Raw genomic sequence first — 13,024 nt, 5'->3', positions numbered from 1 at the left:
ATCCTGTAAGAAAGAAAAACTTGCCTATGGCCTTTTTCAAAGTTAAGTTTTTAAATAAGGGAAAGGGAAAGTTTTTAAATAAGGGAAAGACACATTTACTGAGCGCTTGCTTTCACTAACATTAGCTCTTAATCCATAATATGTTTTTTCTTTTTATTTTTTATAAATGAAGAAACAAAATTAGATTGGTTCAATAACTTGCCTATGTCTAAATAATTGGTCTTTGCATAAACCGTTTCTCAAAGAACTTTTAGATCTGTTTCCTAATTTTCTCGTGAACTGAATTTTATCCCAGAGGAATCCTGTGAAGGTCTGTTTTATTCAGCATAGTTTTACAGGTGATGAAAATGAGGAAAGAAAGGTTAAGTAAATTTTAGTCGTGGAACCCAGGATGATAATGAGTTCTCTTGATTCTTGCAATTATAATGAATAGTAAGAATTTGAGGTAAGAAGAAATGTAACAGTATATTTTATATCTCCAGATACGCTATTATTAGTTATAAGGATAATCTCACATTTGTTCTATTCAAGTGGATTCTAGATAAAGATATGAAGGTCACAGAGGGGGTAATGGAGAAAATAGGGAAAAGAGGAGAAAGATTTTTTTCTAAAAAAAAGGAGAAAAGTTTGATTTGTGGATTTTAAATAAACTACTGACATATTGCTGCCTCGACTTAAAAACCCACCAAGTAATTTCAGAAGCTTATTCAGTATTTATATAAAATTATTTACAGCACAATTCCTTATAATTCCCATATTATCAGATAACTGGTATAGTATAATTCTCAAATGCCAAAACAATGAGAAATTTATCTTTTGGGAACACTTTTTAGATGACAGAAACGCAAGATTCATTACCTTCTTTTCATTTGCATTTTTTTAAGTTCCTTGTTTTTCTAAGTGTGGCTCATGGCGGATCTGTACTTCCTGGCAGCTTATCAGCAATGCAGAAACTCAAGCCTAATCCACACCTGAAAAATACGTGCTTTATCAAGATTTAATGTAGGTATATGAAGGTTTAAGAAGTAATGTTGAGGTTGACTTTTGGCCTAGGTTGATTGTTACACTCTACTTCTTACCTTTAGATACTGGGCTCAGAATAGACATTACCAGCAACATCTATTTGTTCTTCAGAACTTGTGAATCAGGACTGTATACTTTAAAAAATATATATTTTGATATTTCAGCATTTATTTTTGAGAGAGAGAGAGAGAGAGAGAGAGAGAGAATGCAAGTGGGGGAGGGGGAGAGAGAGGTTTGACACAGAATCTGTAGCAGGCTCCATGATCTGAGCTGTCAGCACAGAGCCTGATGTAGGGCTCGAACTCACGAACTGTGAGATCATGACCTGAGCCAAAGATGGATGCTTAACTGACTGAGCCACCCAGGCACCTCTATATACTATTTTTTTTTAATGATGGGTTAAAATTTCTCTGTATGAGAAAATTAAATCACATTGTGACTACACCATTATGTTTTAAAAATCTATGTAATTCACAGCTAGGTACCTATTCTGTTTTAAGGCAAAATGAAAAGTAAAGGACTGTAGTTTACTATTATATTTCATATAACAGCATATATCATAATGTTATTAATTATAGTTACTTAGTTTCATTTTTCTTTTTCCCTCAACAAATGGTAAGGCCTGCTTCTAAAACCTAAATGCCTTTCTACCTCCTTATCCAAATACCTGACCTGGATCGATTCTTCCCCATCACTTTCCTCCCCCCTATTCGAGGGACAATGCCAGTGGATCAGAGCACTCTTTTCCTCATGGTGCCAAGATGTAACCTCAGAATGCTTCTAAGTAAAGGTAAGCACCATAAATCAATCTAAGTTGGCACACAGGATGAAAGCTCTTATCAAATATAGTACTGCGTATTGAATAGTGTCCTGCAGCTACCAAGTTTTTCATTAGTATAAGCAATGAAAATTGTTACAGACAAGGAGCAAGTAGTTCATTCCTGCATTCTTGATTTAGATAATCTCTTATTCCCAGTGCTCCTTTTGCAGTATTAATCACTTCTAAGTTTGTGTGACTTTGCTCACATTACTTCTCATGCTCATCTATAATATAAGGTTAACATCATCCTTTTCAAAGAGTATTGAGGAGACAGGGTAATGTGACCAGCCAAATATCTAAGAGTGGTTTCATAAATATATGTTATCTTTTCTCACTTGCCTTTTCCTCTTTATGGTTTTGTTGGTAGACAAGGTGATGCAGGTAATGCAATTAAAATATTTTCCAGGTTCTTTCAAGAGCAGTATCATCTCTTCCTATGCTGTCAATAACAAAAATGCATTTTATTGAGCAGTCTGTGTACTTACTGGATATTCTTTGGATGAGGTTTAGACTTATAAAAATGTGAAAGAGGAAGAAAAAAACTAAGAGGACTCTGTCTTAACAGCACTTAATTTATTTACAGTTATGTATATAAGAAGTAACCATAAACTTGGTGACAATGGTCCAAAAACTAATTTTAGAAGTGTTGAAATAAGACCAACAATTCTCAAAGTATATCTATTGCATATGAGAGATCCTAAACAAAAGTGGGAATGTGAAAGAATTTGTTTTTCTGACCCTGTAAGATAAATGCACACTGAAATAGATACATATTGTTCTCATAGGATGTTAATACCATGGCCTAAAGGTACTTCTTAATGATGTTCATCATAAGATCTATGTAAAAACTGAAATGTATAAAAGCAATTCTTACTTTAGGTGTTGTCTTCAACAAAAAAAAGGAAAATAAATGCATCCTGGAGAAAAGCATACACTGATAGAACTTACTGAGTGCATACACTGAGAATTACTGAAAATCAGAAACTTTTCAAGAAAGTGAAAGTTGAGCATAAAACATTCAGAATCTTAGGAATACTGTGCTGTATGACAATGTCCTCTGCCTTCAACTGCAGAATTCTATGAAGAGTCAAAGACTAATTGTCATTGCATGTAATCAAAGTATTCTCTTTTCTAAGGCATTCCTTAACAAATGATCCAGATAAAAATTAAGTTTAAAAAAACCTCTGTTTTCGTTTAAACATACAGAGGACATTCAAGTGATAATTTCATTAATTGGCTTTTTTTTTGGTCATGCCATTCCAGGTATCTTGAAGCAAGATTTTAAGGCAGAAACGAAAGTGATACTGGCTTTGTTGCTATATTTAGCTTTTAATACTAGAGTGGGTATTAGTAGTATAGCAGACTGAGAAATACTAGGTTTTTTTTTTTTTTTTTTTCCTATTCTTGAATTTGGTGATTCAAAGTGATAGGGTCTTTGTATAACAAATTCTGTTCCTTTTACATTTTGTCTAATTTAGATTCCCCTCTCTTCTAATGAGTATAAAATGAACTGATCTTGGCGTGTGAATTTTTCTTTTTTAATCAAGCAATAAATTACCTGCTGAAAGAATTAAAAAATGTAACTTAGGTTTGGCCATTTTTTTAAATGCATGTGTGAGAGTATTGAAAATTAACCTTCACAGTAATTGAGCTCAGTAGAAATAGAAATTGTTGAGAGACATAACTCAGAAAATTAAACCTATTAAATAATAATTAGGGCAAATGTTGTACTTGATTAGTTTTAGGATTTTTCTTCTTTCCCTTTGTTCTTTATTGGAAAATGAGTTTCTGTGTGATTGATATTGTGAAAGACACCAAACAAGAAGAACATAAAATTTGTCACTCTAAAGCTCATACATGTATTTATTTATAAATTTATTAATCTGTTGGTGGCTACTGTGTGATAGGTACTGGAAGAAAATGGTTTCTTTTCATCTCAGCTTTTATCTGGCTTTGAATAAACTGTAGCTGTAGGGAGCACTGCACTTAATACTTGGCAGCTTTTAGCTCCATTTGCATACAATTTAAATATCTTGAAGTAAAATTAGCAATTTATAATTTTCTAAATTTACTTTTAATTTTAATATGGCAAATGATGTAATTCTCAGATCAAGTTAATAAGAGTCATATATAATCAGTCCATTTAGTGTGTTCCTCTAGATTATGGTTTCTTTTTTCTTTAAGGGTATTTATTATTTTTAAGGGTGTTTTTATTTGTATTTGGTTTGTAGATACAGATCTATAGACTTATTATCACTGAATGAATAAATACATATTGGGAATCAAATCTGTTCCTCTGATAAATCTGTATCTTTTACACTACCTACTTTGCTTCACATATAATTAGAATCAACTTTTAAGTTTAGGAGAAATGAAGGCTTATTTGCTAGGGATGGTAAGCCAGGAGTTGCTTGGGAAATGGCTGGAATTTATTTTAAACTTACTAAAATACCGCCCCCCTCATAGGTGTTTTGTTAATTTGCCTTCACTTTGAGCAATACATTAGTGATTATAAATACCGATTTTTATTTCTGTAAGGTAATACTGAGCTTTGTCAACGACATCTTTTACCAAGATACTAGTTATATGTCACTAGGCTACAGCATAACTTACATATTTTAATACATGAGCAAAAAATTGATGGTTCTAAACTGTATGTAGTTTACTGCTTTCTAAATTTGATAATGTCTTATGTACATTGTTGTTTTCTTTCACTGTATGATTCTATCCCATTTCCCAGAACATCACATACCATCAGATAGCTGTTTTTACTCAAATACAGTCAGTAGTAATTAGGCCGAATTTGGACTTTCCCTAGACTGAACTCTCGAAGCCTTGTCAGCCACAGTTTGGATGGTTATATTATTTTTTAAGTGCCATGACAGGTTCACTTATCTTGTGTAAAATATGCGTATTGCATGATCAGAAATGTGATGACATAGTGTAGGAATGCTGGCTGAGTGGTTCCTGTGTTCTCATAGGCTACACAAAGACCACGTGAATGACTGAAATAAGGAAGCTTATTTCTTTGTGCTTTAGTTTTCTCATTTTTGAAACTGAGATGCTTGCCCTAATTGTTTTCTATACTGGGACAGTTCAGATTTCCTTTTTTTTTTTTTTTAATTAAGGGAAAAACTAATTCCAAGGCTTATGGTACAATACTGTAACAATAAAAAGAAATGCCAGGTTTTCTTCGTATATGTCATAAGCCTATTAACAACAGTTCCTTATTCCAGATATTAAATCACCTTAAACAATGAAAAAAAAATTAAAAGCCACTCTTTATTGCACATTTACAGTATATTTGACAATCTCTGCGTTAAATTACTAAATTAGATACATTTTGGACATGCACTGCTCTTTTAGACTACTGAAAATTGGTACATTTTTTATATCCTCAAATGAGTAATCCTGCAATTCGGAGAGTTAAAATATTTCTCTTTCTATTGGTGGGGATCAGTCTCAGATTTTTTGCATTTACTATTCTGTTCTTATAATAATAAAACATGTTGTACTAATGCTAGCTATTATTAGGTCTATGTAAAAAAACAGCCAGCTTTCCTGATAACAGAACGGGAAATAAGCAGAGATAATTGGAAACCAAAACTGAGTATACCCTGCTAGATTAGTTCCCAGGAAATATAACTTATCTTTAATGCACATAATTTGCCTAAGAATAAGTGGTGATTGGCTAAATATTTTGTCAATAAAGATACTATCTACCCAGATTATAATTTTGTTTTGTATTTTTACAAGGAGGGGAAACCTCAGTCTTTACAATTAAGTATAAAACTGGTATTGTAAAATTAGAGCCCATAAATCCTAAACCAAGAGGAACTAGGAAATCAATAGTGCATCACTGCTAAGTGCTAGACAGACTAGTTCCTGAATAAACCTTAGTTTGTTACATGAAGAACATTAATAAATAAGTCCATTGTTCTCAGACTTTCTATAAACACCAACAATTTATACAATGCAACATTATAAAATCTCATTTTAAAAATGTTTAATTGTTATCTACATCATTTGTGATTGTTCAACTGTAGTAAAGTATGAAAATTCCTAAAATGGAAAGAAAAAATAGCAAAGAAAGCAAAAAACAATGAATCCAATGACCCAGTTCACTGAATAAATATAGATGATCACCATATCCATGTCAAACCACCATCCGCGGCTGTCATCCTCAAAGTGCAGATAATCCATTCTATGTGCACCATGTGGGAACTGCCTCCTTGTAACTGGGGCTGCACGTCTGTGGAAACCTAGAAGATGTATGAACACATCTTAACGCTCACTGAATTCAGACAAATGCTCAGAAAGGAAGCTACCATGAACAGAGGGTATCTTAAAACAATTTTTTTTTCAACGTTTTTATTTATTTTTGGGACAGAGAGATACAGAGCATGAACGGGGGAGGGGCAGAGAGAGAGGGAGACACAGAATCGGAAGCAGGCTCCAGGCTCTGAGCCATCAGCCCAGAGGCCGACGCGGGGCTCGAACTCACGGACCGCGAGATCGTGACCTGGCTGAAGTCGGACGCTTAACCGACTGTGCCACCCAGGTGCCCCGTGGGTATCTTGATTCCACTGAGTGGTAGGTTGTATTCCTGACATTCTCCCCCCTGCCGCCCGGCCCCCGCCAATGATAAGAACTAGGAGAAGTCTCTTCTAGTTAAGGGTTTTTAGGGCAGGAACAGTAAAATTAGCAGAGTATGGGATATGGAATCAGGAGACAAGCCTTGTTCTGTCACTTTCTTGGGCAAGTTATTTGATCACTTCGGGTCTCCCAATTTCTCATCTACACCATCTAATAACTTGATTACCTTTGATCCTCACAGATTTTTAATTTTTTTTCACATGAGAGCATTTTCTAAGTTTAAACTTGTTCAGGTTTTATTTTCACAAGTGCTCTCTGTAACTTCTGGTCACTAACTTAACCTTTTACCATATCTTTTACCGTATCTTTTACCGTAGAAGTTCATTGTTATTTGAGCAAAATTCTATGAGAAAAATGTCTCATTTCAGCAGTGAATAAACTGCGCAGACAAAACAGTAGGCCTTTGAAGAAATTTAGCTTTAATTTTTATAAATTTTGAAGCGAGGGCCTACTTAAGGAAACTGGTATATAAAAAGGAAAACTCAAAAGTAAGTGATAATGTAGCAACAACCTTGAAGAAAATACATGGAAGACGTGAATGTGGAACGTCTGGGCTAAATTGAGATGCTACCAGGTACTTGTGCAGTGGACGTGATTCTATTCCCAGTCTGAGAGTGAGTGAGGCCTCCCTACTTTTCACTTATAGAAAATAGTTGGTTCTTTGTTAGATTCAATTACTTTGTGTATTGGTTGGCTCTAGCTGGGTTTTCATGCTCTTGACTGCTCTTTGCAGGGTACGTCAAGAGAGACGTGAGCTCTAAAATGAAAGCACTGCTTAAGAACATGGGAGAAGGAAAAGACAATTCCAATAAAATGGGAGTGCATAAAGAAAATCATATAAATGAAAACAACGGAAACAGGAAGTACCATTTTACATCTCATTAAAAGGTATTTTAAAAATATAACCTCCTTATATGGTTAAAGTCACATCAGTGGTTGAAAGGAAGACTGGATGAAAAATGCAACCAGTCAGTTATTTTAGTGAACTCCAAGTGCTAGCAAATTATAAAACTAACCAACCATCCAACATACAAAAAAATACAAACAGACCAAAAATCCCCTACTATATCCTTTTGCCTCCCAGGGCTCTGAAAGTGAACTATTTGCACTATAAGAAGACAACTGGATCTAAACAAAAGTGTTTGGTAAAGGGACTAATTATACCAGGAATTAAATACAGTCAATTAGCATTTAATAATGGTAGGTGTGAGCGTGTTTGTATGTGACTGTGTGTTTGTCAGTGCTTATGTGTTTCGTTTCCAGAAAAACCACTGGCTTTAGCTAAAGAAAACATCATCTGTATAAATAAAGGGACCACCTAATGGAAACACCATGGGATCTTTCCCAGGCAGTTGGTGGCTTTTCGATTTCAGTTTTCAGCTGGCATTGTTTGAGAGCTACCTTACAGCATAAGGAAATATGTGTGCAGGGGGACTTGACACAGAGTGCATTAGACCTTCTTTTGGGGGTGGGGTCCTAAATGCAGAGCATTTTGGGAAAGCATAAACCGCCCAAGATGGTCCAAGTGCTGAGTCCCAATTTTAGCTCATCAGGCCAAATGGTCATTTGCATTGTGATGTGTTTATTTTGTGGATTTTTTTTGTCCGTCCATTGAAGGCAGTTGCCAGGCAGTGCCTGAGGTTGAACATCACTAAGACTGCAACACCCTACGAGCGCCAGGAGAATGTCTTGTAGACAGGTGGATCCTGGTTCCTAATTCTCAGGTCAAGGTGATGAGAGGGTGACAGGATCATTTTGTGGCAGCCTGGTGTTTGTACAGTTGGGTGAGGATATCCTTGTAGATCAAAGCCCCTGGGGCCTCAGCCTCAAACGCAACTACCAACAACCCACTATCCAGCAAAGTTCCACCAGGGAACCAAGCCAGGGACCCCGAAAGCTCACAGATATGTATGGCACAGGCCACCCATTGACAGTACAGGCTCCTGGACTTGAGATTCCTCTGGGGTGGCTGGTGGTGGACACCAGTGTGGCTGCAGCCCCATTTCTAGCTCTGTGTAATACACACAGAAGTGCCGTCCCCAAGGGTACAGAGACCTTCCAAACACTCTGACACAGCCTTCCTCCTACTTTATTAAGGGAGCCATTCTTCTACATGGCTCCCTAGACAAAGCTAAAGTCCCATTTGTTCTGAGGCCACCCTGGCCAGGCATGTTTCAGACATTACAGCCCACTATGTTCAGGCAGTGTAATAGACACTTGCACTCTGTCTACAGAAGCTTTGGGTAGATCTGTACCTATAGAGATCTGAAAGAAGGACAGGGCAGGGCAGGGGAGATGTGGAAGGATTTTAGGACTAGATCTATATCTACAGAGAGATACATGCAATAGACCTCAAGGGAGGGCCTCAAATAAAGAAATCCAAAATTTCTAATCTCCCAGGGTACAACATTAATATTTTGAGGCGGAATGAAAAACCAAGGAAATAAACTGCCAGTACCCACCTTAAAAAAGTGATAGTTCTTTTATGACTAAATGAAATATATATCTTAGAATTATTGTATCTCCTTGTGAAATGTTGTCCTTTTTCTTTTTAATATGTGCACGCTAATTATTTAGAGCTTATTTTGGTAATTTCTAGTAACTCTGGTGATAAAGGTTTTCTTAGTCTCAAGCCTGAAGCAGATTGTGGTTCACCATTCTTAACAATGGAAGAAATGTTAAAAATTAGGCTCTAGATCAGGCTGCTTATTCTGATGGCAAGGTGACACTCACTTGGGTATTAGTACAGTTATTTAAAGTCAAATTTCTTGGATGATGGACAATTCTAGATTACTGTTTATAGGTTTTATTTTACATTTTAAAATAAAAATTGTACATATTTAAGTTGTAAGACATATTCCATATAAAGGCACGTAAAAGCCTACTCTACTGGCGAATTTCCAGTGTCTCTTCTCAGATGTATGATCTGCAAATATTTTCTCCCACTATAGTGGTTGCCTTTTCATTTTGTTGTTTCTTTTGCTATGGAAAAACTTTTTAGTTTGAGGTAGTCCCACTTGTTTATTTTTCATTTTTTTCCCTGAGTTTTGTGGTTATAACCAAAAATCATTGCCACAGCTCATGTCAGGGAACTTAGCTTCAATGTTTTCTTGCAGACTTTTATGGTTCCAGATCTATTTAACTTTTTTGAATAGATTCTTGTGTATGGTACAAGATGGGGGTCCAGTTTCATTCTTTTGCATGTGGCAATCCAGTTTTCCCAGCAACATTTATTAAAGAGACTATTGTTTCCTCATTGTGTATCCCTGGCACCCTTACTGAAAGTTAGCTGGTGGTATAGGTGTCTATTTTTATGCCAGTACCACACTGTTTTGATTACTATAGCTTTGCGATAAAATTTGAAATCAGGAATTTTCTTTCTCAAGATTGCTTTGACTATTTGGGATTCTTTAATAGTTCCATAAGAACTTTAGGATTGTTTTTTTCTATTTCTGTGAAAATGCCCTTGGTATTTTGATAGGGATTGTGTTGAATCTTTATATTGCTTTGAGTAGCATGGACTTCTTAATATTAAGTTTTCTAATCAATGAACATGGAATAGCCTTCTATTTAGTTGTGTCTTTTCCAGTCACTTTTAATATTTTCAGTGTTGATTTATAAATTATATTTACTTGTATTATGTGGATTATAAACATAAAATTTTAAAGGATGAGATAAAGGTGAAATGATATTTTAGAATAAATTAGAGGGCCATAGTTCAAATATATTTTTAATAATTTATGTTTTTTGGCTAACTTCCTATAATATTTTATATTATAATTAATTTTTATAGCCGAAAAAATGTTTACACTAGGATGATGTGTCATCCCCTCTACTTTTTTTGTTTGCCTTATTAGTATTATCTCTAATCTGATTTCTTAATAGAATTTTTTAATATTTATTTATTTTTGAGAGAGAGAGAGAGTGAGCATATGAGCAGGGGAGGAGCAGAGAGAGAGAGACAGAATCCAAAGCAGGCATCAGGCTCTAAGTGGTCAGCACAGAACTTGACACAGTGCTCGAACCCATGAACTGCGAGATCATGACCTGAGCCGAAGTTGGACATCCAATCGATTGAGCCACCTAGGTACCCCTTAACAGAATTCTTTTTAATTAAGGCTCTTGTCTACTTTGTGCTAGTAGTTTATCTGAAACTATTTAATATACTGTAAATCCATTTAACTGGGCATATGCAATTTTCAACATATTGTAACACATAGAAAACAAACCAATGAGATCAATCTTTCTGTGTTACCAGACTTGCAGTTTTCCTCAGTTAACATTACATACCATCATAACATGTTGGTATAGGATACAGGGGAAGTGGGAAGAGTTTTTCTCACATTCAAAAATTATCCTAACACATAACCCAAATATTCCTGAAGTAGTTTATATACGTTTTCAAAAACTTCTTCACAGAGGCTGGAGAACAGGTAACATTGTTAATGGAAATTATTATTATATGTAAAAAATAAGTGATTTTTCTGACCTAAAGGATTATTTATAAACCTTAGATGTTTCAGATTCAAGTTTCACTTGTTTGGGTCAAAGGAATAATGGTATTAATGGAATAGCTACAGAAAAAAGTAGAGCTAAGAGTAGACATGGCACGAAAGATGAGTAGAGAGATCATCTATGCTATTCTCCAGGACAGTCTCTGTTTACCCTTGTTGTCAGGAGATAACTACTAATAGTTCCCCTTTCATTCTTCAGGTAGCCTCATTTGTGCTAATTTCCAGCTTTGAATACCAGAAGGTGATGGTGACCCAAGATGGCTCAGGGCAGTAAGTTCTTTAGGTATGGTGGATAATGATCATTTCTTGTTTAATATTAATTTCTTAAAATTTTTTAAGTGGAGAGTTAGTGAGTAGGTCTTTATAACAATTTTGGAATTTCCAAAGCTATAAATTAGATGAGATGATTGCAATTTTCTCAATCAAAATCTGACGAAAAGAAGATCACATTATAGATATTGTTACTTGGTAAGTATTAGGTACATTATGACATTAGAAAAGTTGCCATTATACTAACCAGTGATTAATTACTGATTCCACTGTAAAATGATCATAATGAGAGGGTCTAATTCATTGGGCTATTTTGAGGATTAGGTGAATTAACATACATAAAGCATAGGCCTGGTCCACTATGAAGGCCTGGTTCAATGACTGTTAGATTTTTTTCTTCTTGTTAGGTTGTTATTATTATTATTATTACTCTGGCTACTACTATTCTTAGGAGAAAGAAGCTACCTTGTGTTGCTAGAGCTTGTTCTTCATATTACATCTATCTTTTCTGATTCAATCACTGATGGTTCGAACAAAATGGTTTCTATTTCCTTCAAGTATGAGTTGATTTTCTTAAGGCAGTGGCTAACTTTAAATAGAATGTCAGGGGCGCCTGGGTGGCGCAGTCGGTTAAGCGTCCGACTTCAGCCAGGTCACGATCTCGCGGTCCGTGAGTTCGAGCCCCGCGTCAGGCTCTGGGCTGATGGCTCAGAGCCTGGAGCCTGTTTCCGGTTCTGTGTCTCCCTCTCTCTCTGCCCCTCCCCCGTTCATGCTGTCTCTCTCTGTCCCAAAAATAAATAAACGTTGAAAAAAAAAAAAAAATTAAAAAAAAAAAAAAATAAATAGAATGTCAGAATATCAGATACTGAAACTCTGAGATCTAGTCAATATTTATAGAGTGTGTATTTACTATCTGTTAGTGGCTGAGGGTTTAAAGATATTTTAAGACATAATTCCTGTTTTAAAAAACAATGAGTCTTTTTAAAAATGTTTCTCAAGCTTCGTTTTTAAATTATCATCTCCATAAGGGGAAAAATAAGTTAAATTTAAATTTAAGTATTCTAATCAATAAATTAAATTAACTTAAATCTGATTTCTCCCTAATGAGAGAAATTAAATAGGAATGAATACATTTTGTCAGGTGGAGTTGAGATTTTGAGGGCCACAAACTAATGCATTATCTAGGATTTTTTGGTGCCCCCCAAACCAATTTTTGCCCTCATTTAACATGCATAGCCTAGAAGATAGTACGCCTAAAACCATTTTGACAATACTCAATGTAAATCTTGTAATATAGACAACTACTTTATTCCAAGAAAGTTTGGATTGGGATTAATAGCCTGAGAGGCTTCTGCACCAGGAATTCACTTTTACATGAACTTAACTACAACCTACCACTGGTGATAAACCAATAATGATTAGTTTGGTATTAGACATGGTTTAAAGAGTATCTAATAATATTACTACCTTCTAACTATGCTATTTTTAAAGTAAAAAAACACAATAAAGACATAAACTTCAACTCTTCCCTCCCACGCCGATATTATAGTGGGGAAAAAAAAAGCACAGTGCAGGGAAAGTCATTCTTATCAAGAAATCAGAAAATTTGGATTCTTGTGCCAATATTAAACATACTCGTTTAGTCAAGTCAAAATAGCTTTCCTGTATCTTTCAAGATATTCATATGGTTTTCTTCTTTAATCTGTTAATGTGATGAATTCACACAGATTTTTTTAAATGT

At 35.1% G+C, this 13,024-nt stretch overlaps 1 protein-coding gene across 1 annotated transcript in view; it reads right to left on the bottom strand.

Moving 5' to 3' along the window:
* Positions 1-5,889: 5,889 nt before the first annotated feature.
* The window catches only part of RNF180 (ring finger protein 180), a 181,657-nt gene continuing 174,522 nt past the window's right edge, over positions 5,890-13,024 (bottom strand). Inside the window, exon 6 of the mRNA XM_047066629.1 lies at positions 5,890-6,105. Coding sequence (XP_046922585.1) covers positions 5,906-6,105 — 200 coding nt within the window. The 3' untranslated portion in view covers positions 5,890-5,905. The remainder of the gene's footprint in view (positions 6,106-13,024) is intronic.

The sequence above is a fragment of the Lynx rufus genome, unplaced genomic scaffold (genome assembly GCF_022079265.1).
Source record: "Lynx rufus isolate CCGP_SWC_20201006 ecotype Redwood Valley unplaced genomic scaffold, mLynRuf1.p SCAF_1, whole genome shotgun sequence".
Classification (NCBI taxonomy): Eukaryota; Metazoa; Chordata; class Mammalia; order Carnivora; family Felidae; genus Lynx; species Lynx rufus.
This window is presented reverse-complemented; position numbering and strand designations above follow the sequence as displayed.